The sequence below is a fragment of the Pocillopora damicornis genome, chromosome 2, assembly GCF_964200805.1.
Source record: "Pocillopora damicornis chromosome 2, jaPocDami1.2, whole genome shotgun sequence".
Classification (NCBI taxonomy): domain Eukaryota; kingdom Metazoa; phylum Cnidaria; class Anthozoa; order Scleractinia; family Pocilloporidae; genus Pocillopora; species Pocillopora damicornis.
The window spans coordinates 85,825-113,703 of NC_142671.1; the positions used below are offsets into that span (position 1 = coordinate 85,825).

Here is a 27,879-nt window from a genome sequence, read left to right on the forward strand (position 1 = left end):
AGAGTTACGAATAATATTGCAAATTCAAGGAGTTTTTTTGTTGTTCAGGTTTTTTGTTGTTTTCTTTTTTTCTGTCCCTCTAAGTAATCACTCGATTGATTAACCCATTGGTTGGACTTAAATGTCAAGGGCCAAGTGAAACCATAGGGTAGCTTGACAAGTTACTCTGCCGGGAATATTTTGGCGTTTTAAATTTAGTCTCCTTGCGAATGACAAAGGCATTTTTCTAAGCACATGATCCTTGACTGATCTCATGAGAAAGAGCTTCCAATTTATTAGCTTATGATTCATCACACAGAGAAATGGTGAATTAGTTTGAGAATGATTTTATTGCTTAACTGCTGAGCTTTACCTTCCCAAAATTGCGTTTGTCGTGTTATAATACTTTGTATTTTTATTTTGAAGTAATCCTAAATATGTTATTAGCGTTTAGCTGGGTCGCTAAAGTCAAAACTCTGTTTTGTTTGTTCTCCTGTTTTAGATAAGAAAACCTTAAGCCAGTTCTCTATATCTTTTTCGTTTCTTTTGATCCATGCTATATTGGACTTTACCCTCTCGACCACTTGTGATAAAGATTGGCCGCTCAATCCCGACCCATCGTCGCGTCCTTTGACAAAATTTAGAAGCTACACGAAGAAGAAAAAAGGTTCAAATGTTTAAACTTGCACTGAAACGTTAGTCGCTTGTGAAATCCTTCAGTAGCGACTAATTAAAGAGCAACTTGGCCAGAGATGTATGGATAACACAGGGACGGCACTAGATGAGAGATGCATAAATTACACAGGAATTTCATTCGAAGAAAGGTGTTACAGTGACACAGGAATGGCACGAAATGAGACATTTACGGGTAACAAAGGAATACTCAGATAAAGATACATTTCATGAGCTCAGATTACAACGTTTGAGCTTCTGAGTTTTACCATACCTCGGAACTAACAAACAAGTGCACAAGAAACAAAAACTATAATGCACAATTCCTTCTTTCTTACCTTAATTTTCGCAATCTAGCTTACCTGCTGAAGCTGAAATTCATTTGTGAAGCCACTAGTCACCGACTCTAATATGTTCCTGAGGATGTAAAGGGATTCACCATACCTTTGAGTAAAGAAGCCAAAGGCGAAAACGTTAGAAGTCATCTCAGTGAACCAATTGTCACTGGATCAGCACAGCGGTCACTTTAAGTTTATTACGAAATAAACAGAAGATCCAAACAGGATCTGCAGAACATATTTTTTAGCTTCTTTAAAAACAACTTTCAAATTTCGTCGTTTTGGCAGGACCGTTATTCAGTTCGTTTTGGTTGACTCGGAAACACAACTGCATTATACAATACATTCTAGGTAGCCATCACCAGGGCCGTGACAAATGTAAGCGTACTTTTTTGGCGATTGCCTATTTAGGTTATGTGCCGCTTGCGACTTAGGCTTTTCTTTACTAGAACGTTTGTCTATAGTTATATTTCTTTCAGTTTTAACCGCACACTACGCTAAGGTATCGCTCTACCTGGTGGCGGCATCGAATCCGCTGTGTTTGCAGTTATACCTATAGTTCATAAATAAATAGTTCTCTGTCCATTTGGTGTAAATGATGCGAATGAGTGGTTTAACAGATCAAATTCTGTTAACGGGAAATCTAATAAACTATCATTGATTTAAATGGTTGTACTTAATGAAGAGGAGGGCCCGTGCCGATATAAAGGGATAATTTGGTTTCTTTCTCTCTGACGAAAGGGTTAACGCTCGAAACGTCAACTTCGAAACTCTTCGCGGTGGCTAATTAACATAATCAACTCCGTTGATAAAACAAAATTAGTTTGTTGTACTCCCCCACCGACACAGCAACACGGTTTCTATAGAAAATTACTCACTTTATTCATCATGTTCATAGAGAGATTATGGTGATATTAAAAATAAGGAGCAATCTCAGACATATGGTATCAATGATAAAGTTTAGAAGCATGGAATAACTAACCGTTTTTCTAATAATTTCCAGTGGTTTAATATGAAATCCCATGCTATCTGCTGCCCCACTGAGCTAGTCTCAGCAACTTTTTTGATTACGAGTGGTGCATCAGAAGATTTTATCTTTGTTTTATCCAGCGAGAATTGGAGAAACCTAAAAACATCAAGGAATTTGGAAGATATGCAAGTAGAGAGGTCTGCTGTCAAATTAAAATAGTCTCCAGTGGCATATCGAGGCATACCATCATCCATAAGACATCTTACCTCTGCGATCTTGTTATTTCCACTGTTGGGACATGACAAGTCAGAAGAAATGGTTGACATAATTGAATGGTTAGTTTCACTGCACACTGTACTCTGTATTACCAATAAGTAACAAGAAAGCGAACCTCCACTCCAATCCGAGGGGGGCATTGGGGCCTATTAGAAACCGCAAAACCGTAGAAAAATCATCCAAAACCGAAAAATGGAAAAAAAATTCGATCAAAACCGAAAACCGCATGCAAAACTGTCAAAACCGATACATTTTCACATCCCAGTTATTAAACCCTGATCGATCCGATACGGTGGTGACAAGTGGAACATAACTACACTTATTTCATTACAGTGTTTGTGCATCCCATGGACTTGGCATTCGTATCTTGTAGTATCTGCTTAAATTATAGGCTTTATATTACCCTAAGCTGCTCTCTCGAGGACCTCAAGCGTGGTCTCTGGGGACTTAGCAGCTGGTAATGGAGCCCAGTTAAATCAAGGAAATTTGCACTTAAGTCCTCCATAGGATTGCAATTTTGCAGTCGCAAAAAGCCATGGCTTTGGAAAGTTCCATCGAAAATCCCTAATCTAACATTTCCATTTGCGAACTAAGACCTGAAAGTTTGAAGATTCTATTGGAATGTTGAATCAATCAGTTACGTGTGGCTTGTAACTTGGTCACCAACTTCGAGGTGGCGATGATAAAGAAACTAGAGCAATGTTCTATACTTAGCTATTGTTGTTTCTTGTCGCACTGTCCTTTATCTTATTGCTGCACCATATTCGTCATTCAGGACGCGTGAACCCCAACGGATGGTCAAAGTCTTGGGCGTCATTCGAGGTTAGGACCCTAACCCTAACCCTAAAACCTTAACCTTAAACCAACCCTATCAAATCCGGAAACCCGTCAATATTTTTCGCGAAAACCGAAAACCAAATGCTAAAAAACGGAAAATGAGCAAACCGCAATGAACACCAAAACCGAAAAACCGAACTTTTTTGGCACAAAGACCGAAAAAACTATCTAAAAAATAGCCGAAACCGCAAAACCAAAAATCCCAATGCCCCCCTCCTATCCCTTGTGCTACAAAGAACCACTGCATTTACCGAAAATGTATCAGAGACTGATAATTGTTTAATTACCTGCTTAGAATCCATGGCTCAGGGGATCCAGCTAATCCCTGTACGAGCTTCTTCCTCTCTGAGGCCACTGAAGTCTGCAGCAATTGATCAAAAGCAAAATCCCACTCTTCCTGACCTCCATTAGCGATACCATAGTAATAGATCAAAGAGCGCAAATTTGCCGGTATCCTGATGAGCAAAACGGATACATTGGTAAAAAAGTAGCGGTTCAGTATGTGGAATTGGGCTAATTCGGCCGGGCTAATAAATGAAAGAATAACACAGGCATTAAAGCTTGGTGTAGTAAGCACAGGAAGCACGTTAAATCATAATAAAGTTCGTCCTCATAATAACACCTTCAAGGAACTGTTTTCTCTCCTGTAATTAGTATTCTATTCGTTTCCCCACTGAAGAATTTAACAAACCTTTTCCAAGCTCCTTTTCCTTCGTTAACTCAAGTCCCGTCTTCGATGCTATTATTTCCTGTGCAATGGATGGTTATTGAGCTTTGAGCCAACAGGCCACAAAAAGTACCCATTCAGTATCCACATTTACAGCAAAAACACCTACTACTGCGGAGAAATTCACTGGCTCTTACTTACCGGTTCTTGACTGGATCTCTCATCCAATCACGAAAGTATTTCGAGGCATTTGCTCGGCAGGCTTTATCTTTTGCATCGCAAACAATTTCCAAGATAGCTGGTCGCAGGAAACTGACATAAGGCAAAAAGAAAATTAAGGTATTACTACAAGATGATTTTAAACATTACGTTCTTGACTTATATGCTTACGTTTCTAGGTGAGAACCTTGATCAGTAAATCCAAGTCTTTTGTAGATAGGTTCTGCTTGATAGACAAGGTATTTCTGTGAGATTCAACAATGATATAAAACTTGTTAGGAGAGTGAACTTTCGTTTCAGTGATAACCTCAGTTTAGAAAATTAGTCATCTGAAAACACAAGGGTTGGATTGATGAAGTTGAAAAATTTCCATGGTGGACGAAAAGGGCGATCGATGAATCGAAAAAAATAATTCTAGTGATCAGTTTTGAACCAAAGTTGACCAAAAGACCTCAAAAACTTCAGTCCTTAGCAAATATCTCGCAGACACAAGCTCCCTAATACACCTTTTCCTGTTCATTACGAGAAAATATGCCTTCATTTGCGTTAAGAGGCTAACAATTGCGTGAAAATACAATCGTTAGAGCCAAAAAACATCATTTGCACGTAAATCATATTTATTAACGATTTTGCATTTTAATCAGCATTCAACAACAATTTTAGGCATTCTTAGGCGTCATTCGTCAAGCAAAAGAGAAAAATGTACTTTCATTTGCGCTAACATTCAATGAAATTCAATGAAATTCAATAGAGACAACACATAATCAATATAGTGCATAAACCATTCATTAACATTTTTATCACACTGTTTGCAATTCAATAACATTTTTGGACAGCATTAGTGTGAATAAGACAATCATTTATGCGCTTGTACAAACAATCAAGCGTTTTTTATTTTCAATATTCAAACATCGAATTCTAATTGAAAAATACCTATTCCAAAGTTATCTAATTTTGAATTTCAGTTTACCCTTCAATAATCTCTCTATTCAACATTTTGGCAGATAGGTCTGCATAAAGCGGTACCATTGCGCACTTTTAGCCGCAGTCACAGTGTCGATGTTTCTGTGCAGAGCTTCAAGCAGTTATTGTGTTCGAAACTCCCCCAGTGGGATTCCTCTGGCTCTGGCCTCATCTCTGTTATCCATGCGCCTTTGAATTTTCGGACGCGAGATGTCAGCCTTGATCGCCGCTTTCAGACAGCTTATTGCCTGCTCCACGATGTTTAGGAAAGGACTGTAGGGAGGAAACATTTTAAGGTCTGTGTTTGGGGCGGGAATGACCGGGCTTCGGTGGGCCGGTGCTTCGTCATACACAAAGATCACCTTCTCGTCGGGATCTAGGTTTGTCCTCGCCTATGCCAGGAAGTTATCGAAACGTGCAGCATTCATTCCGCCAACAGCTGCTGAAGAAACACAAGTCCGTTGATTGACGAAATTTCCATTGTCACGGTCAAGTTTCGTCCTCGCTTGCCGCACACTTGACGGTACACCCTCTTTCCCTGCCGCGCTCTACCGTGGCTTTTGGCCGTCCAGATGTTGTAGCCGCATTCGTCGACAAACATGCAGTGGCGCACTACGGCATGGTTCATAAACCAGGTGGCGTAATCCACTCGCTTGTTCATCACATCAGGTCTGTTTCTGTCCGCGGGGAGGGGCCTCGTACGTTTCACTCGGGAAAGCATCCCGTCTAATGTCCTTGCCACGGTGAGGTCATGGATCTGAGGTTTTAGTGGTAGCCGTCTCCTCAGTTCATTGTTTATCCGAGCAAGTGTAAGTAAACAGTTCTCTTTTATGATTTCCTCTAGACAAGCTCTCATCTCTTCGTCCACGCGCACGTTGTTTCTACCTCCTCGTGGTCTTTCCTAGATCCTGCCCTCTCTGATGTAGCGCTCCACAATGCATCTTGCCGTTGATCGGTTCACTCCAAGCGTGTCCGCGACCACAAGATAATCTTCCTCCTCGTCCTCAAATTCTCTCACGATTCTCTCTCTGTGTTCGAGTGATATTCGATTTCTTCGTGGCATTTTGGCTGTGGATGCAAAGCGAATGAAGGGGACGAAATTTACTGAATGCAAGTTCTGGCAAAATCGGTGTTCGGTCGAAAATCACTACTTGCATATTGAATATAAAAAACACTGAATTGTTTGTAAAAGTGCATTAATGACTGTCTTATTCATACTTAGGCCATCCAGGAATGCTACTGAATTGCAAACAGTGGGATAAAAATGTTAATAAAGGGTTTCTGCACTATATTGTTTGTGTCTTGTCTCTCTTGAATTTCAAGATGGTGTAAATGACTTGAATGCTAGCGCAAATGAAAGTATATTTTTCTCTTTTGTTTGACGAATGACGCATAAGAATGCCCAAAATTGTTATTGAATGCTGATTAAAATGAAAAAAAAGGTTATTGAATCTGATTTACGAGCAAATAATCGTTTTTTGCCGTTAGTGAAGGTATTTGCACGCAATTGTTCGTATTTTCGTAATGCGTATTTTCTCGTAATGAACAGCAAAAGGTGTAAATTACATGCTCCACGCATACTACATCAGATCAGCAGAGTTGAAATTAGACACAAACACAGCCAAGTGTGTTTTGTAGGCTTATTCATTCTGCATAATGTCTTTGTTATAGATAGTTTACGCAACTAACCTGCAAGTATTTGTATGCTGGTCTGGGTGGAATTAAAAGACTTTTTATAAAATTGAAGCTCTTCAAGGCCGTTTGCCAGGGAACATATTCTTCTTCAGCACGTAGAAATGACGTTAATTCCAATGCCTTAGTGTAGTTAAGTTTTTCACTCCTTAGTAAATAATTGAAAGACCTTTTTAGATGACACTAAGTAAAACCTGTAATACAATCGATTTGAAAATTATCATCCTTAAGCTACGGGTGCCATCAAGATGAGAGGTCTAACCGACTCAGCAAGGATAATGAACTACATATTTCCAGAAGCATTCTGAAATCCACTTATTTACTACAAACAGAGGAGTTGATCGATAAAGGTAAACCAATCTATCTCCAAAGGGGTTTTGAAAAGCTGATGTTGCGAGCGCAGGCCCTTCCTTGGAGAACATTTAGTTATCGTACGTCACAGTACCGCTTAACCAAGACACCCATACGGATGTGTGCTTTTCAATCTGTAATCTAGAGAGCCCGTATTTCACAATTGTGTTGTAAAAGCCTATTGAGTTGTAAAATAAAATTATAAGTATCACTTTACAAACCCACCTAGCCAGTTCAAACGCATCATCTATAACACCTCCCCGGTCTGAAATATTCAATAACTAAAACACAAAAAAACAAAAGTAACTTTTACAAAGGCGCACTCTTTTTACTGAGGTTTGATTTGCAATTTCAAAAAACTGACTAACTGTATGAATGCCCTACTGAATAATACTGAATCGTCCGAGCGACCAACTTCCTGACTGGCTGACTATATAACTAACTAATTAACTCTCAGAAAGACTAAATAACTGATTATCTGACTGACTAAAATCAATGACTTACTAAATAACAATGAGTCAACCAAGCTAAAGCCCAAGGTGGTTGACTGAATGAATGACTGTCTGTCTGCCCATTATCTGAATGAATGATTATCTGACAGACTAGCTAAGTGGCCAACTCATTGACTGGCCACTTGACTGACTTACTGATTGACTGTCTTTTAACTGAATTACAAATTGAATAACTTGATGTCTGTCTTTTGACTGAATGACAAACTGAAAAACTGTGTAACTATCTTTTGACTAAATGAAAAAATGGCTTACTCATTGTCTGTCTTTTGCCTGAATGACAAACTGACTTAGTCTTTTGAATGAATGACAAACTGACTTACAGTCTTTTGATTGAATGACAAACTGAATAACTTGGTGTCTGTCTTTTGATTGAAAGACAAACTGAATCACTGAATGACTGTCTTTTAACTGAATGACAAACTGACTTACAGTCTTTTGACTGAATAACAAACTGAATAATCGAGTGACTGTCTTTTGACTGAATAACAAACTGACTCACTGAGTGACTGTCTTTTGACTGAATAACAAACTGACTCACTGAGTGACTGTCTTTTGACTGAATAACAAACTCACTCACTGAGTGATTGTCTTTTGACTAAATAACAAACTGACTCACTGAGTGACTGTCTTTTGACTGAATAACAAACTCACTCACTGAGTGACTGTCTTTTGACTGAATAACAAACTCACTCACTGAGTGACTGTCTTTTGACTGAATAACAAACTGACTCACTGAGTGACTGTCTTTTGACTGAATAACAAACTGACTCACTGAGTGACTGTCTTTTGACTGAATAACAAACTCACTCACTGAGTGATTGTCTTTTGACTGAATAACAAACTGACTCACTGAGTGATTGTCTTTTGACTGAATAACAAACTGACTCACTGAGTGACTGTCTTTTGACTGAATAACAAACTGACTCACTGAGTGACTGTCTTTTGACTGAATAACAAACTGACTCACTGAGTGATTGTCTTTTGACTGAATAACGAACTGACTCACTGAGTGATTGTCTTTTGACTGAATAACAAACTCACTCACTGAGTGACTGTCTTTTGACTGAATAACAAACTGACTCACTGAGTGACTGTCTTTTGACTGAATAACAAACTGACTCACTGAGTGACTGTCTTTTGACTGAATAACAAACTCACTCCCTGGGTGACTGTCTTTTGACTGAATAACAAACTGACTCACTGAGTGACTGTCTTTTGACTGAATAACAAACTCACTCCCTGAGTGACTGTCTTTTGACTGAATAACAAACTGACTCACTGAGTGACTGTCTTTTGACTGAATAACAAACTCACTCACTGAGTGATTGTCTTTTGACTGAATAACAAACTGACTCACTGAGTGACTGTCTTTTGACTGAATAACAAACTCACTCACTGAGTGATTGTCTTTTGACTGAATAACAAACTGACTCACTGAGTGACTGTCTTTTGACTGAATAACAAACTGACTCACTGAGTGATTGTCTTTTGACTGAATAACAAACTCACTCACTGAGTGACTGTCTTTTGACTGAATAACAAACTCACTCACTGAGTGATTGTCTTTTGACTGAATAACAAACTGACTCACTGAGTGAGTCTTTTGACTGAATAACAAACTGACTCACTGAGTGATTGTCTTTTGACTGAATAACAAACTGACTCACTGAGTGACTGTCTTTTGACTGAATAACAAACTGACTCACTGAGTAACTGTCTTTTGACTGAAAAACAAACTGACTCACTGAGTGACTGTCTTTTGACTGAATAACAAACTGACTCACTGAGTGACTGTCTTTTGACTGAATAACAAACTCACTCCCTGAGTGACTGTCTTTTGACTGAATAACAAACTGACTCACTGAGTGACTGTCTTTTGACTGAATAACAAACTGACTCACTGAGTGACTGTCTTTTGACTGAATAACAAACTCACTCACTGAGTGATTGTCTTTTGACTGAATAACAAACTGACTCACTGAGTGATTGTCTTTTGACTGAATAACAAACTCACTCACTGAGTGACTGTCTTTTGACTGAATAACAAACTGACTCACTGAGTGACTGTCTTTTGACTGAATAACAAACTGACTCACTGAGTGACTGTCTTTTGACTGAATAACAAACTCACTCCCTGAGTGACTGTCTTTTGACTGAATAACAAACTGACTCACTGAGTGACTGTCTTTTGACTGAATAACAAACTCACTCACTGAGTGATTGTCTTTTGACTGAATAACAAACTGACTCACTGAGTGACTGTCTTTTGACTGAATAACAAACTGACTCACTGAGTGATTGTCTTTTGACTGAATAACAAACTGACTCACTGAGTGACTGTCTTTTGACTGAATAACAAACTGACTCACTGAGTAACTGTCTTTTGACTGAAAAACAAACTGACTCACTGAGTGACTGTCTTTTGACTGAATAACAAACTGACTCACTGAGTGATTGTCTTTTGACTGAATAACAAACTGACTCACTGAGTGACTGTCTCTTGACTCAATGACAAACTGAATAACTGAGTGACTGTCTTTTGAGTCAATGATAAACTGTCTAACTTACCTTGTGGTCAGTCCTCAGAGCTTGAGCCAAAGCATCCCAGTTCTTATCGTCATAGTTAACCCTAAAGAATCCTTTCTGGCCAACATTTCCTTTTATCCAACCACTTCCATTCCGTGGAGTCCACGTTATTGTTCCTATGATTTTTCAAAGTTTATCAAAGATGAAGCACAGGTAGACCTGACTACTGGTTATTTAACCCAATTTTGATAATTTTTCAGAAACCATAATTTTACAAAAGAAGTATCATTCTTTACCTGACGTCATATTGATGTCTTTCAGAATGACTTTATTTGGCGCTGAAGAAGTGACATACGTAAATGGTATAAACCATTTATAACTGTGGAGACAACATGTGTGCGGTGAATTGAATATTAAAACAGATAAAGCAAATAATGACTTTAATAAAACTTATTTGTGATTTAATGGAAAATAAAGATGTGGCTGCATATTCACGGTCTCCGGTTTCCGTAAATTACTTATGGTTTCCGTGAAAAGTACAGGAAACAACGCGACAAAGAAGATCAACGCTTCTGCTCCAGCGTCAACAGATATCCTTTATTTGGCACTGTACTCACTTGTACGGTGATCTATACTCAGCTGTGATGTTTGCATCAGTATGGTAGAGAAACCTTTCTTGAGAAACTAAATATTGGTCGCCTGTAGAATGTCGGATATTGATTACAGGATAACCCATTTGAAGTGTCCATGTGTTCATCATGTGATCAACATCCACACAGTTCCCCTGATAACAGCTCTCCTGTCACAATCAATGGTTACAAAGAACAAACATCTAAGCAATTATCTTTCATTAGTTTATGTCAGTAGGTATTTAGTATTTGAATTACAGGCCGTAAGATTCGAAACAGTTTATCTTTTAAATAAAATAGGAGCAAGGAAATTCACTAGCCTTCCTCGCGATATCAAGTACACGGGATCCTTTATTCTGTTTTCAAAAGATTCAAGGTTTTTTTCTTAACTAAATAAATAATTAAATATATAATCGACCCCGCAATGTTTTTCGAATGTTTTATATCTCGTGCTCAATTCTTGTATTTTTGTTCTATATACATTACTGTCGTGTTTCTTAATACCTTAGCTATAAAATAATCTGTATTTTACCGAGTATTTCACAAATATATGAATTTCATATATCTAAAATCATTATTCATCACTTGGATGGTTTATTTGGACCCAGCTCCCAGTTGGCTTGTTAGCTCAGTTGGTGGAGCGCTGCACCGGTATCGCAGAGGTCATAGGTTCAAATCCCGTGCGGGCCTAAATTTTTTTTTTAGGCCCTATTTTCAACTACTAGTTCAGTAGTGTTCTTAGCTGCGAGGATCTCTTAAGTTCGTTTCTTCACCGCAGTGCAAATAAATTAATTTCATAGATCTAAAATCATTATGTATTTTACTGGTTGTAGTTGTAGTTTGTTTATTAATACCAATTGCAGCCACGAGGCTGGATTACAGCTGGTTAGCACACCCTTGAACGTAACCACATGATTATCCTTGTATATGGAGGGCCAAACCAGTCAATATTCCCTTTGTATTTTATATGGTCAACTCGACTTTTTGTATGATCAACCCTTTACTTGTTATATAGTCAGTTGAACTTCTTACACGGTCCACTCGACTTTTTATATGATTAACCTTTTATACTTTTTATATGATCAGTTGAACTTTTTTCATGGCCAACTCGACCATTTATATGATTAACTTTTCTTTTTATATGGTCGGTTGAACTTTTAACTTGATCAACTCCTCTTTCCATATGATAAACTTTTTACTTTTTGTATGGTCAACGCAACTTTTTATTTGGTCAAATTGATACTTTTTACATGGTCAGCTTTGTGACCTCCACACTGCATTACTCTTAGACTCGAATAAAATGGCTGCCAACAACGAAGACGTGCAGCATATCTCCTTGGCGTGTGCCATAGCTAAGCACACTCTCAAAGCCATCGAAAATCTTCACAATGATAACATTAGAAACGTGGCAGCGTTGACAGCTACTAAGAGAACTTTGACTTCCTCTGTCCCATCAACAAGTTCTTCGATTGCAGCAGAGCTCTCACACTGATTTCTAACTTTCGACGCACGTGTGGCAACTACAACTAGAAAACGAACTTCGACGGGTTCAAAAACCGGGAATAGGCGCTAATACAAAGCAACTACCAAGTCACGTCAGCTTCAAAGTCAACTTTCAAGTGAGGATATTTTTTTTGAATACTCAAGGTAACTTGTTTTTGGTTCCTCCTGCTCGATGAGATAAGTAACTAATAGTAAAAATTATATTAATATTGAAAGTTCATGTACAATTATTGTAAGGCAAAAATTCAAGAAGAACTTAATAGAAATCATGAGAGAGACTGCTGACAAGGAGATAGAGCAAAAAAACCCAATATGTGAGTGACTGCTGGCAGCCAATTCTTGCTCACCTCAGGATTTATTTCCTAGATGTATAAAATCATTACATAAATTGTATTCTTTCATCACACCAAGTAATGTTAAAGTTAGTGGCCCACTTGAAGCCAGTCCGGCTACAACAGCTGAGACAGAAACACTGGCCCACTTGAAGAGATTCATTAGAGGGCTTGACTAAGCTAAGACTACCAAATGTTTGAGATTTACAACTACATCTGATGTTCTTGTCACTGACAGGCTGACAATATCATTCATCAACAGTAAAGGTCTACAGAGAAGCCTATTTTCCACAGCTGTAGCTACACTTTAGAGGCGCCCAGCACATGTGCTAGCTTTTTAGAATTCATGGCCATTTTGAATTCAGATACTTGGGAGATGAATATAGTGTGAACAAATAGCATAAATGTACACCATAAAGTGGTCTTACTATGGTATATGTGCGTCTTGCTGAGCTTTGTTTGCTCTCAGACTGTTCAGTTGCGGAGTAATTTTCTGTTGAGCTACGTCATTACAAGAATGGGTGTGCTTGCTTACGACACACTCATTTTTACATTTTCATCTCGTTGTGTTATCAAGGCTGCTTAGTGTGAATTTTTTCAGAAAAACTTATAGATGGAAATTATGTTAATTTCTTTCAGTCAGTTAGATTTATTAAAATACAATGAGGTTCAAAACTATTCAAAGTTCTCTTTTGAAAACATAAAGAGCAATAAAAAGCATAATGTTTTGTGAAGTTTATAGACTCTATAGTGATTTTTCAATACAAAATACAAGTTTGCAACTTAAGTCAGTTCAGTAGATATATATGTATATCCTGTGAAATCAAAGAACAAAAAATTCTTAAACGACTTAAGTGTGTATATTCACCACTTCTGTCATTTTCTTGCAAGGGGTTGCAATTATTTTCTGCGAATGCAATCTGCTGATCAGAAAGTGGAACACTTGTATCTGGAACTACTACCTGATAGTCTTCTTCTTCCAGAGGGACAGGGGCAGAGGGGTCAAATCCGTAATCATGCCTACTACAAGCATCAAACACACTTTCTACTGCAGCATATCCAGAGCGTTCATTTTCAAGCATTCCAGCTGTATATAATTGAATAGGAGAAAGATTTCCTTCAGAATAAATTGGATGATTTTCCCACTGGCCCTTGAATTCCTGTAAGCACTCACTGATTCTGGGGATGAAGGCGTAATGCCATGCAAATGCATGCAAATCATTTACTGCATGCAGTAGCTCATAATCCCCTGAGCGAGAAAATGTTCTAGCAAAAAAGAAAAGTACTCCTGAGTAAATATCTCTATGTGATCTGTCTACACGACAGTTGTGCACAGAGCTACCAGTTATAATGCTACCTCTGTCAACACCTCTCTGCTCTTGCATAAACTCTGCTAATTTGAAATTTTCCATACCATAATCACTTCTCACCCTAGTAGACAATCCATAACTGTTGACACCTCTAACAAATTGTTCCAGTACTGTATCAGCTTTGTTCTTATTGCAGCAGTGGGCATAAATTATAATTCGGGAATATCCATTAACACACGCATGAGTTTTTAAACTCCATCGTATGAATTCCGTACGTTCATCGGATGTTCAGCATCTTAGATCACGCTTCCACAACTTTCCAAATTAAAATCAAAGAAGCTATCCACATTCGATGCGAGCAACCTACACTAACCGTCAACTTTATCATATTAATTTGAAACTTTCCTTGCAATTGCACACGTTTTTCTGTTCCTATTGTCTGTTTTGTCCAATCAGCATTTTGTTATACACTTTAAATTCAACTTTGTACTTTGTAAAATCAGAACTGAAGATGAGAGAAGAACTGTCGAAACAAGTTTTTAAAAAGTATTGTCTATTTTCTTAAATTTGACCATATAAAAAGTCGAGTTGACCATATAAAAAGTAAAAAGTTGACCGTATAAAAAGTCGAAATGACCACGTAAAAAGTAAACTGGGTCGCAGAAATAAAGAGGGAATATTGACTGGTTTGGCGCCCCATAATTGTATATGACTAGATTCTTTACATTCTAATAAAGCAGTCGTGTTGAGCACTTAGTCTGATTCACGCATTACTCTATACTAGTACCTCGAACCCTAATACACGACAATTATTGATATAAATTTTTTTTAGGAAGACCTCCTTTGGTGCTAACTACTCAATTACCGCATGTAAAGTCCGGTTACGGGAAAATCTCAAAGTAAGGCCTCGCCATATTGACCGAGTAATTATTATTTCATAATGAAGTATATTTCATTCTGACTTGCAGAACAAAATTCGACTCTCTTCCAGACTGAAAATTTGAGACTCAAACGTTTGAGGTGAACAGAATATCCGCCGTCAAGGGTCTGGCACTATACAGAAAATCCTCCATGGGTCGGCTAGTAAAATGTTTCGGCCAAAGTAAATTTATGTAATTCGCCAGCCGGGAGGTCCGTATTGGGAAAAACTGTGCTTGAGGTCTTGAGTACCACCCGAGGCCGTATTAATTCTGTCAAAACTCAGTTCATGTTTACGCAAGCTATTGATAAACCAAGTGGGTGTACAAACCTCTCTGAGTGCAGCCCATAATTTCATCGTATTGGCATTGGCGTACTCGAATCTTTTTAAATAACGCTGAAAAATATAAATCAAAGGTATGTCATGGTATGTAACTGGACTGAAGTAAACATAATTTAAAAACTTCCTCTAGAACTAAACCAACAACTACCGGTTGATTACTTTGAAAATAAATAGCAAAATCTCTAAACCAAAGTCTCACTTCAACGGCGTAAAGTGTCGGAAAAGTGACGTCAGCTGTGTAACCTCGCAACGCAAAACCAAGGGTGGTCTTTAGGATTGTGGTTTTGTAAAAGATATAGGCTAAGATCGACGCGATACGAAGCGTGTGACGACTAGAATAAAGATAGGAAAAGAAAACTACGCGAGTGACTAGTGTTGCTATACTGGGATTTCCAACACTAACTGGCACCTCCGACGGGACTGAGATCGAGACATGGAACTGGAGGCACTTCAGAAGAATTTGGACGCAAAACTCAAGCTTTTGGCGTACAAGCAAGAAAAGGGAAAGGGCATTGTGGACAAGGCAAACGCGACAACTATTGGGAGACACCGTGACGGGTTGGTGTGTTTAGCAAAAGAAGCGGACGAGATCAAATTAAAGATCGAAGAGAAGAAGATTGCAAAGGGTGAGCAAATGGACGAGGTATGTGCATGGAGCAATGAAATAGACAAAGTTATTGAGGATGTAGACGCGGAGATCGAATACCTTGGGAAGTGTTTGGGGGAGGTGAAGAAAAAATCGCAAATGGCCGAAAAAGAAAGCGAGAAAGCGACAATCGCGAAGGAGAGAGAGGAGCAACTCGCGTTTGAAAAAGCACAATGGGAAATGAAGCTTGATTACGAAAAAAAATCAGAAGAATTAGGTAGCAAAAAAGGGAAAGGGTTATCAGGCGATTCCGGAATGCATGCAAAGTTGCCAAAGCTATCAATAACGAAGTTTGATGGGTCCTTCGAACAATGGCTCTCTTTTTGGAACAAATTTTCCGCGGAAATAGACGCGACGGATCTGTCAGCAGTGACAAAGTTCGCTTATCTAAAGGAACTCCTTGTTACAAAGGTACGAGCGGACATAGATGGACTCCCGTTCAATCTTGAGGGGTACGAAAGGGCGAAGGCCATCCTAAAATCGGAGTACGGGAAAACGTCAGGAATTGTAAATGCATATGTAAACAACATCATGGGTTTGCCTACCATCACAAGCGCCAGTCCAAAGGAAATTAATGAGTTTTACAAAAGGCTTCTGTTCAATGTACAAAGCTTAGAGACGCTCGGGAAGTTACGTGAAGTCTCCGGAAATGTGAGGGCGGTGTTAGACAAACTGAAAGGAATAAAGGGAGACTTAGTCCGGGGACACGAAGATTGGCGAGACTGGGATTTCGCTAAACTGATTCAGGCAATTAAAGGTTGGAGAGACATAAATTCAGAAGGAGAAGAAAGCGATGGTGCGAGTGTGTCCAAGAGGAAGAATGATCGCAACGACTGGAATGCCCGCGTTCCGCCGCCACGCGGAAGGTCTTATCAGGTCCAACAACAAGCAAATGGAGGACAGATGCGCGGATGCGTCTATTGCGATGACACGAACCACACATCCGCTAATTGCACCAAGGTTGTCGCGGTCGGAGACCGCAAACGAATTCTGAGCCAAAAACAGTTGTGTTTTAATTGTACAAGTGACAAACACAGAGCAGACAGCTGTAGAAGCCGCGGGTGTCATAACTGTCAACGCCGACATCACACGTCAATATGTGATCACCCACCAAGCGGTCACACAACGAGGGGAAGATTTATGACGGCACAAAACAAAGGAACAGAGAGAGTCGTGTATCCCGTTGTTGTCGTAGAAGTAAATGGAATCAAATGCCGCGCACTCCTAGACACTGGGGCAGGCAGCTCATACGCGTCGTCAGCTATCCTTGAACACCTGGGAAACAAACCGCTACGAGAAGAATTCAAGCGCATAGAGATGATGCTTGGGTCAACAAACAAGGTCATCGGAGTTCATAGCGTGACGATTGGCAGCCTTGATGGAAAATTTCGATTGGAAACGGAAGTCACCAGAGTGGACCGTAGTACATTGCTATCACTTGACAACCCAGGATATGCTGGGATACTGGAGAAATATCCCTACTTGGATGGGGTATACATGGACGACAGAGACGAGAAGCCTGAGCTACCAGTCCACATTATCCTGGGTGCGAGCGAGTACGCGAAAATAAAGACAGAAACCATACCAAAGATCGGACGTCCCGGCGAACCTGTTGCAGAGCTAACAAAGTTCGGATGGACAATTATGTCACCAGGTAAAGAAGTTGACCTCTCTAATATGTTCTTGACCCAGACGACAGCGGCAGATTACGAACAACTATGCAAATTAGATGTTCTAGGATTGCGTGACACACCAGGCGGAGATCAAGCAGATGTTTATGAAGAATTCAAGGAACAATTAATACGAGGGCCAGAGGGATGGTACGAGACGGGGCTACCCTGGAGGGGAAACCACCCTCCACTGCCCAACCACAGAGCGGGAAGCTTGAAGCGATTGGAAAGTACCATTCGGAAACTGGAGAAGAACGGAATACTCCAGAAGTATGACGCCATAATTAAAGACCAGCTTAACGAAGGAATAGTGGAGCGAGTGTCAGGCCCACCAGTGGGAAAGGAGTTCTATATTCCACATAAAGCAGTGGTGAGAGAAGCTGCAGAGAGTACCAAACTTCGAATCGTGTACGACGCCTCTGCCCGAGCTTCAGAGAAGGCTCCTTCTCTCAACGAGTGCCTTCACGCGGGACCTCCGTTGCAGAACAAGCTTTGGGCTGTTCTTGTCCGTGCACGTTTCCACCCAGTCGCGTTAACAGGTGATATCAAGCAAGCGTTCTTACAAGTACGAATACGGGAAGAAGACAGGGATGCCATGAGATTCCACTGGATCACGGACTTGCAATCCAGGCGAGTGGAAATACTGAGATTCACGAGAGCTCTGTTTGGTTTGGCCCCATCGCCCTTTCTTCTTGGGGGAGTTATCAAACAACACCTGGAAGCCTGTCGTACCGAGAATCCGGACCTGGTGAGGGAAATAGAGAAGAGTCTATACGTCGATGACCTTATCAGCGGGGGACCCACCGTAAAAGCTGCCCTTGAAGTCAAAGCAGGCGTTACCCATGTCTTTAACCAAGCCTCATTCAAGCTGCACAAGTGGCATTCAAATGTTCCGGCAGTGGAGTCCCCTGGTGAGTCTCTTAGCGAAGATACTACATTCGCGAAAGAACAGTTGGGTGCACCTCAAGAAGGAGGGGGATCTATTCTCGGGCTTCCATGGAACAAGCGACAAGATACCATTGAAATAAATTTCCCAACTGACCGCACCCAAGTGACAAAGAGAGGGATACTAGCGAAGATAGCAAGAGTGTATGACCCGTTAGGGCTCGCAGCGCCTATGACATTGAGTGGAAAACTACTGTACCGAGACGCATGTGATTTGAAAGTCGGATGGGATGCTCAACTTCCTGGTCAACTGGGAACCAAGTGGTCAAGATGGGAAGCACAGCTACCAGTGAGCATTTCCGTACCCAGAGCCATACCTCAACACTTTGAAGAGATCAGCAACATTGAGCTACATTGTTTCGGCGACGCAAGCGGACAAGGCGTTTCTGCGGCAGTGTACGGTGTCATATCTCAACCATCCGGTGATAGTGTTGGGCTGATAGCAGCCAAAGCTAGACTGGCGAAGCAAGGCCTCACCATCCCCCGCCTCGAGTTGGTCTCCGGTCACATGGCGACCAATCTCATTGTGAACGTTAAGGAAGCATTAGAGGGTTTCCCAGTTGGAAATATGGTTTGCTGGTTGGACAGCAGCGTTGCGTTACATTGGATCAAGGGAGCAGGGAGTTACAAGCAGTTCGTAAGCAATCGAGTGCAGAAAATCCAGCAACACCCAGAAGTAAACTGGCGTCATGTGGGTACAAAGGACAACCCAGCTGACCTTGGCAGTCGGAGCGGAAGCGTGGAAAATGAAGAGCTATGGTGGAGAGGGCCTGAGTGGCTACTAGACCGAGAGCGATGGCCAGCCGATATTAAGACAACGGCCACACCAGACAGTCAGGCGGAAGCAAAAGTGATACGGGAAGTATTCGCTGTAGCACAAGCTAAGACAGACATCCTAGACGCCTTGCTGATCAAGTTCAACTTATGGAAAACCCTAAGGGTTTGTGCGTGGGTGACTCGATTCATACATAACCTACGGAGCGAAAAGACGAGAAGATCTAAGGGACCACTCACGACAGAGGAGATCGAGATGCAGCGACACCTGTGGCTAAAGCGAACACAGGTGAATTTCAAGAGAGACGAGCGGTTCGAAGATCATCGTGTTCAGCTGAACCTACAAGAAAACGCAGACGGGTTACTGGAATGCCGAGGGCGGATTCAGGGAGACTATCCCATTTACTTGCCTGAGTCTCATCCGTTCGCGGAGAAGATGGTGGCAGACGCACATGTCAGGACACTCCACGGGGGAGTGAGCCTCACAATGGCAAAGATTCGTGAAAGGTACTGGGTTCCCAGGTTGCGTCGCCTTGCAAAAAGAGTCGTTAAAGCTTGTAACGGCTGCAAGCGGTTCCGCGCCACAGCGTTCGCGGTTCCGCCACCAGGACAGCTACCAAGGGATCGTACTGAAGGAGAAAATGCGTTCCAAGTAGTCGGAGTGGATTTCGCCGGACCACTGAAGTATAGAAAGGGGAGGAATCATGAAGGCAAAGCTTACATAACGCTTTACGCCTGTAGCCTGACCAGAGGTATTTACCTTGAGCTACTACCCAGCCTAGAAACGGGAGAATTCCTTCGATGCCTGAAACGGTTTATCGCCCGACGTGGGCGGCCAGAAAAGATTTACTCAGACAACGGGAGTACCTTCGTGGCAGCAGCTAAGTGGCTGAAACAAGTGATGACTGACGAACGCCTCAACGAATTCCTCTCCCGTCAAGAAATCAAGTGGCAATTCAACCTGAGCAGAGCACCCTGGTGGGGAGGGCAGTTCGAGAGAATGGTTGGATTGGTGAAGAGAAGTCTACAGAAGACCATTGGAAACGGGTTCCTAACGTGGACCGAGTTAGAGGAGGTTATACTAGACGTAGAGGTTGCAGTCAACAACCGACCTTTAAGTTACGTGGAGGACGATGTGCAGCTACCGATCTTGACCCCCCACTCCCTGTTGTTTGGTCAACCAAATGCACTACTCGAGTTGGAACCGCACCGCATAGAAGACGGTGAATTACGCAAGCGAGCAAAGTATCTCAGACGATGCAAGGAGGCCGTCTGGAAGCGATGGACGGGGGAGTACTTAAAGGGGCTGCGCGAACGCCATCGTCTAAAGAATCCTGGAAAGCCCGAAAATCCTATTGTGGGCGAGGTCGTGCTGATCAAGTCGGACGACAAGAATCGCGGGAAATGGAAGGTCGGGATCGTCACGGAACTAATCAAAGGGCGTGACGGTGTTGTCCGGGGAGCAAAGTTGCGCACAGGGACCTCACATCTAGAGCGAGCAGTACAGCAGCTGTATCCGTTAGAACTGTCATGTGATCGACCGGGAGACGGCGACAGACCTCCAACGACCGAGTTGCGCATTGAAGCGCCAGCGTTCAGGCCTTCCCGTGATGCAGCCGTCGCAGCAAGATTACGTATGGAGGATCTTGCTCACGATGAGGAAGGGGATTGAACTTTGAACCAAACCGAAACAGATTGGATGACAACAGCGGATCGGATGCTTGAACATTCTACTTATGAACTGAACATCTGCCACTATGGCTACTGGTTGATCAATGATTAGTGTGATTAGGGAATCGATTGAAAATTCTAGATGATAGATTCGTTCATAAAATTTAAGCGATAAGGTTCATTTCTCGACAGACATTTGCTCTCCGAGACAAATGGGGGGAGGGTGTCGGAAAAGTGACGTCAGCCGTGTAACCTCGCAACGCAAAACCAAGGGTGGTCTTTAGGATTGTGGTTTTGTAAAAGATATAGGCTAAGATCGACGCGATACGAAGCGTGTGACGACTAGAATAAAGATAGGAAAAGAAAACTACGCGAGTGACTAGTGTTGCTATACTGGGATTTCCAACAAAAGATCCTTTCCTTACCTTCAATCCTCTCCTAAAAACTTCTTTTCCAAGATAAGCCTCCAACATACGTAGGATACATGCGCCCTAAAAGCGATAAGTTGTTTCGACATACTTCAAAACGTTACCTAATTACAATAAAAACCAGTTGTTTCAAAATGGATCTTAATTTCACGTCTACACACGAGTAATTCCTCGCTTACTTACTTTGGAAGATCTTTTTACAAACAAATGCATGCATACCTTTTCATAAGTGATGGAGTCAAAAATCTTAGTGATCTCTTCAGGTCTCGTTATAGGAATTCTGATTGGATGTGAATTTGCCAAGCCATCCGCTGCGAATGCTGTTGACATATCGGTTACAACTAGTTGATCGTCCTGAAAAATATTTCAGCAGAGCATTTCTAGGTAAAAAATTCACGTAAACATCTTTCGAGGTTTCTTGATAACTTACTATTTTCCACTCTGGATGAATAAAATCCGTAGCAGAAAATTCCATAAAACTGGCAAATCCTTCATTCAGCCAAAAATCATCCCACCATTCCATTGTGACAAGATTTCCAAACCACTGAAAATAAATCCGTATGATTCAATGTCATTCCAAATAGTAAAAATAATAACAATCAAAAACCAGGTATTTTTTCCTGAATTGTTCCTTGCAATGTTATTCGTTTAACCAGTACCACAGGAGTACCACAGGAGCACCACAGGAACACCACAGTGCCTGGCGGATTTGTTCGCCCTTAGCTTCTTGGTCATGTTTAGCACTCGCTCGCTTTACTGTAATAAAAATTATCAGTGACAGTTGCAAGAAGAATAAATGTTATGACTGAGTCACTTCATTCAAAATACCTGATGAGCGATTTCATGGGATATGACTTCGGCAACTCTCTGTTTATTGTCTGCTGAGGATACATTTGGTTTGAAGAGTAGATTCCAGTCTCTGTAGGTTATGAGTCCCCAATTCTCCATTGCGCCATGAATGAAATTTGGAATAGCAATCATATCTGTCAAGCATTCAAGAGCTCTTGAAATACTAATTGGGTTATCAACAACGTTCTCAGAATCAGAGTATGAAAGACGAATAATGAGTAATTCTAGTTCAAAGTAAAACTTCAAGAATTCCTTAATAGTGCATAGATTAGTGGGTTTGACTGATCCTTCTTTTAATGTACTCAGCTTTCTTCAGCCAAGTCAGTAACAGCTGGGGAGATCTGATTAATCTTTTTATCTCCCTTGTTTTCCATCCCGAAGTTACAAGTTGAGCCAGTCTCCTTCATACTGCTGACTTACCTGTTTTTGGCAACGCATATGGTATTTGGAAATATTCTTCGAAAAAGCTAAAAAGTTTATCTGTGATTTGAGAAGCGTATTCCACTTGATCAATCTGCTCCGCAGGAGCATACATCCGCACCTAAACAGATGGAGAAGATAAAACTGACATGGTCACCATAAAGCTTTTTTAATTTACCTGTGAGACTAGAGGTGAGGTTTAGGTGTAAAAACACCCAGTTATCGTTTTTGTGTCAGGTAGGCATGATACATATCACGGTGGTAAAAAGATCGATAAATAAGAATCCTAACACTGTTTTGTTCGCCTTGATTAGTCTTATCTTTATCAACATCTATATATCTCTGGCTAGGATCATATCATTTCTTTTAGTTTTAGTCCATCCTCTTGCACCTCAATACTATACTTGTTATTAATAACATACCGTCTTTCCATCTTTGGTCAATGTGAATTCAGTGTGTTTAAAATCACAGACAGCAAAAGCCACTAGATAGGTGGACATGACGACTGACTTCTCGAAGTGATCGTATTTCCATCCGTCTGTCACCTCATTATAGTAAACAGGCATATTTGAGATAGCAATCAAATCAGGGTCATGAGCGATGGTCACATTGAACGTTGCTTTCATTGCTGGTTCATCAAAACACGGAAATGCTTTACGTGCATGTGATGGGGAGAACTGGGTAACAGCCACAGGACTACAATAAATGGTGGACTTTGATTAATAGCCCATCAACCTATACAAGGTCGTTCAACGAATATGGCTGTTAACAAAAAATTTTCGTCATGCAGTAATTATCCACAGAAGATCAAAGTGCGTGAACTGACTGTTTTTCCGAGCAGACAGGGAGGAGTAGGTCTACAAATCTTTAAATGCAAGAAGAGGTTGTCCTCAAATCTTCTCTGCATTCGAAATCAAAATGTTTGCAACTCCTTATAAAACTGCACCCTGATCTTTCAGTCCTATACATCGCAACGTGTTTTCCTATTTGTTAACTGTATATATTGGATCTTCTGATTATTTTTCAAGAGCTTCCCACGCACTCAACGATGTGCTTCAGTCCTAAAGCAGTTTATAAGCAAACAAAATTTGTTCTTACACTATAGTTCCGTCTTTCTGCTTGTACGTCATTCGGTAGAATCCTTCCAATTCTTCTCTTAGGTCAGATTCATACTCTATAGTCACGACATATTCATCTGGATGTAACCAGCCGTTCAGCTGGATAACGTAGAACTGATTAATCTCAAACCAGAATTGATTCATGACTCTAAATTCTCCTGAAAAGACAACATGCAAGGTCATTCTTCAGTCAAATAAATGGTTCACTTAATTTCAAATATGTTTATTAGCTAAATCTACAAAAGCAATTAGGTGATTCTTTTAACAATCTGATTTAATAAAATTAACAACTTTATTGAAAATAAAAAGCCAGACTGAACAACTCAGTTCAAAAGATTATAAGTTTATAATCTCTTAATCAGTTTAATCAGCCGCTGTACTATCGCCTCGTAATGGGCATAGGGTAAAATATGGACTGGACTATTTTTTGGACCATTTTTTGGACTATTTTTTGGACCATTTTTTGGACCATTTTATAGGGGGGAAGCACACCATTAGTACTCAGGGAGGGGCGGGATGCAGTCTACTAGGCTGAGGGAGGGGTGGAAGGCAGAGTGTTATTACTCAGGGAGGGGTGAGAGAAGGACTATTGCTAGGCAGGGAGAGGTGTGAGGTGGATGTAATAGTAAACACTACTTGCTAATGGAGCTTTTACTCGATCGTACAAATTATCTCCATCGGTTTTTCGACTGACTTTTTGGTTGTTCTTCATTTTTGTCGTCATGCGAAAGCGAAACTGCCACGTGAACACTGGACTTCGATTTCTATTGAAAATATCGCGTTTAAGGTCCAGTCCATATTTTACCATATGCCCTCGTAATGGAACAAAAACTACAAAAACTTACTTACCACCAGAAGACCGCCGGACAGTGACTGACATCACTTCCAGCTGGTTGGTATGAACCAAAATATAGTCCGTTGATTGTTTCACGTCAATTAAGATAGAGACTTTACCGTTGAATAAGAACTTCTTCAGATCAACGAAAATTATAACATCGTAATGTTTGGGTGTGATATGTTTTGGGAGGCGTACATTCCACCAAATGCCATTCCCACGTGTTGTAGGACTATGGACTGTCGTTGGAAATGTGGTTTCGGGACTTATCGTTCCTGTAAATAAAATGTGAATTGGTGATGAATAAAAGGTCACATGAAAACTACTGATAAAGAAATAGCTGTTGTGTATGATTAATTCACTTTGTAAAAGTTAATTTCAAAATTCTCATCGATCATTGCCACATTCGTTTTTGTTTTCATGAAGTTTTCAATGATTCTGGAGCCCTTCCTCTCAAAATTCACCATCGTGCTTCCCCTTGGGCGTAAATTGGATATTCCGACGTAAACATGCAGGAAGCCCGTTTTAAAAAACAAAGCACAATATATTAAATCGTCTGATTATGCAATCTTTAATGACAGTAAATTATACACAGCGCACCACTCCAAGCCTTGGATGCACTGACCATTATTTGCAATCGACTGTAACCGCCCTTTGCGTTTGTTTTAACATTACAACCAAAACAGACCCTTCCTAATGTATGTTTAAATTTATGATATATGCAATTTTACTTGACCAATATTTTTTCTTTCGACGCCATGATTGTGCCATCTGAGTACTGATTCACCCACTGGCTTTAAAAACTGTCTTATACGAATCACAAACATACAGCCTAGCTTTGTTTCGTAACTATCTCTTCGCAGCCAACTTTTACAAAATGCAAACATCGTACAAAATTAATCGGTGACTTCCTCTGTTATCATCTTTGCCAAAAGCAACAAGAAATAATCAATTCACTAACTGAACTTCTTTGTCAAGCAAAATGATATTTCAACTTAAGAACAGAAGGTAACTTTTGTTCGCCTTTTATTTCATTGATGAAGCGAGAATATCTCACTGATCTCTCATCGCTAATGCTTAGTATAAAATCGTATTGTTACCGTATCATGTTTAATTATTTTGTGAAAAAGGCCTTTGTACAAAAAGTAGGGTAGGGAAGTTAACAGTGTGAGAGAACGCAGAACAATGCCAAATACTTAGAAAGATAATTATCAGCTGATAATACATTCTTAGCATGCACAATTTTCGTTTGGTTTGATCTTTGGCAGATCATCATTTCTTTCAAAAACTCACCCTTATATGTTAAATATTAATTAAGAATTATAAGGTGACGTCTCAGCTGTAAAACCTAGGAAATTTTCTGTTTCTAACTACACAGACGACCAAAGCTCACCCTCTCATTTCTTTAATCAAATAAACTAAGTCAGTATCAGTACAACTGCGGCTGGCATGGATTCGCGACATGCAGAACACAATATACTTATTCTTCATAACAACATAATCAAGACTCGCCTTTAAACTTCTCCTCCCTAGAACATCTTTCTTTGCCGAGCAAAGATCCCAGGACAATGACTAAAATAATGAGCACTATAATCAGTGCAAGCACTGTAGCGATCACACTTCTGCTTACGAATTTTCCCTGCGGAGCTGTTCTGCATCTAGGCTCCTGTATTCTAAACGAGTCAGTTCGGAGTGGCTTCTCTTCCTGGTGTTTGAAATCCATGAATTTAAGTGTCGAGCTTACTATAAAAATAACCAAAGAGAACAGACGGAAAAGCTAAGGGCCGCTAGTTCAGCTTTTGTCAAGTAATATTACAAGCCTTGTGTCTGTATGCTAATGAAGTGATCACTATAATCACAGATTCACTAGATTTTGGGTCAGGAAACGGAGAACTACAAATAACATCGAATTTCCTGAGCTAATGAGTCAAACGTCAATAGAATCAGTGGACATCAAACTCACTAATGAGGTGGGAAAAAAGAAGACAAAAATGGCCCTTGACAACAAAGAACAACTATAGCCAATCAGCGCGGAAATTGTTTTTTCTATCTATCTGCATTTTTTAACGAGAACACGAAAATTGGACTTGTTTTAAACAACATAAAAGAAAAACGTAAAAATGGGGTTTTCAATAAGTCTCCCCTAAGATTTTGTAAATTACATCACTCCCTCTCAGTTTTGAATTTAGAATATTGACCAAATAGCCTGTCTGCCCCGGTTATTAGAGGCATAATGTCTGCCCCGGTTATTAGAGGCATAATGTCTGCCCCGGTTATTAGAGGCATAATGTCTGCCCCGGTTATTAGAGGCATAATGTCTGCCCCGGTTATTAGAGGCATAATGAAGGGGAATACGTGCGTGTTAGTAAAGTGCTCTTCTCCTTCCTTATTGCTAGACACTTCGTACGCATGTGCATGTCTGAGTACCAGCTTGGTAGGCCAATATTACATTTGGAATCAATCTCAAAGCTTGAACGGGTTTGGTAAGACTTTTCTCATTGTTATTAAGAAATGGACATTTAAATAAGACAACCCAATCGGGCACGGAACATTGTCGCTTAATGGACTTGTTCTGATATTAAGAAACTTGCTTGGTGAATTAACATTTTAAGTTTTAAAAAAAGTGATGGCCTCTTTTAATAATTAAATACCGTATGTTAGTACATGCTGTTGTTGTTGTTTTTTTTTTTATTTGGGGAGGAGAGGTGCAATATTCTTTGTTCTTTGTCACCATACTTGGCTGAAAATTGAAGTGAGGAATCTAAATTATTCCCTTCTAAATTACCTCTGTGATTAGCCAGTGCTCCAGTAAAAAGAATTCGCATTTGGCGCACACCCACCCATGGAGACTTTTCTTGTGTTGTTAAATCATGAAATCTATAACTTTCAAGTGCAAGCTCCGGAAAACGTGATGAGCGAGTAAAGATGATACAAAAGTTTACGTGAATTTGATGGTATAACGTTGATAAAGAACAGATACAAGGCTACAGGGATGTATAGACATACATAGAATCAAGAGAAAATACAAAAAAACATTTGGGCAGGGTCGATGAAATATGGCAGTATAACTGGAACAGGCGGTAGATTAGATACAAAAATAAGAAATAATGAGAAGGGGAGTGAAGGGGAAAGGTTTCATACAATGCCTCGGAAAACACTGTCGTTAAAAAAAAAAAACAAACAAAAAAACATAAGAGCTGTAGTATGTTCGCATTATTAACCAAACCTTCCCACAATGAGCTGCCATCTTATTCCTGCTGAAATGTAATAAGGGGTGGCAATCCCAGTTTCTCCCAAAAGTTTGATCATGACCCCCAATAGATCAAAACTTTCACAGAGCTTTTTAAACGGCGTTGGCACCATCATAGACAATATGGAGCCAAGTCTCTGCATATATGTAATACAACTCTTACTTCTGGTATACCCTGGATAATTTTACTTTTCAATTCTTATCTGTCCTGGAATACACACCTTCCTCAAGACTTT

General features: G+C 40.3%; 2 protein-coding genes and 1 pseudogene across 2 annotated transcripts; 1 reads left to right on the forward strand and 2 right to left on the reverse strand.

Annotated features, from left to right (window-relative positions):
* Positions 1–310: 310 nt before the first annotated feature.
* Positions 311–26,300, reverse strand: LOC113685068 (glutamyl aminopeptidase). The gene is made up of 21 exons (XM_027202531.2): positions 25,906–26,300; positions 24,408–24,668; positions 23,539–23,716; positions 22,863–23,136; positions 22,441–22,561; positions 22,000–22,154; positions 21,602–21,715; positions 21,391–21,525; positions 21,169–21,234; positions 15,026–15,091; positions 10,620–10,801; positions 10,299–10,381; positions 10,045–10,178; positions 7,190–7,245; positions 6,611–6,761; positions 4,130–4,203; positions 3,941–4,051; positions 3,360–3,527; positions 1,972–2,115; positions 1,014–1,095; positions 311–626 (listed from the first exon to the last, which is right to left on the reverse strand). The coding sequence occupies exons 1-21, from the start codon at positions 26,114–26,116 to the stop codon at positions 423–425; spliced, it is 2,970 nt and encodes a 989-aa protein (XP_027058332.2). The 5' UTR covers positions 26,117–26,300; the 3' UTR covers positions 311–422.
* On the reverse strand, positions 4,925–6,086 carry LOC149049412 (uncharacterized; annotated as a pseudogene).
* On the forward strand, positions 15,330–20,852 carry LOC149049413 (uncharacterized). Its single transcript, XM_089194317.1, has one exon. The coding sequence runs from the start codon at positions 15,471–15,473 to the stop codon at positions 20,742–20,744; it is 5,274 nt and encodes a 1,757-aa protein (XP_089050443.1). The 5' UTR covers positions 15,330–15,470; the 3' UTR covers positions 20,745–20,852.
* Positions 26,301–27,879: the final 1,579 nt, after the last annotated feature.

What these genes read in the sequence shown, in the direction of transcription:
- LOC149049413 (XM_089194317.1), top strand. Translation starts at nt 15,471, where the DNA reads ATGGAACTGGAGGCACTTCAGAAGAATTTGGACGCAAAACTCAAGCTT.
- LOC113685068 (XM_027202531.2), bottom strand. Translation starts at nt 26,116, where the DNA reads ATGGATTTCAAACACCAGGAAGAGAAGCCACTCCGAACTGACTCGTTT. An exon ending in TGACCAAAGATGGAAAGACG is followed by an intron (nt 22,562 to 22,862) that starts GTATGTTATTAA and finishes CCATCTGTTTAG; the next exon opens with GTGCGGATGTATGCTCCTGC. An exon ending in GATGCGTTTGAACTGGCTAG is followed by an intron (nt 6,762 to 7,189) that starts GTGGGTTTGTAA and finishes TTATTTACTAAG; the next exon opens with GAGTGAAAAACTTAACTACA.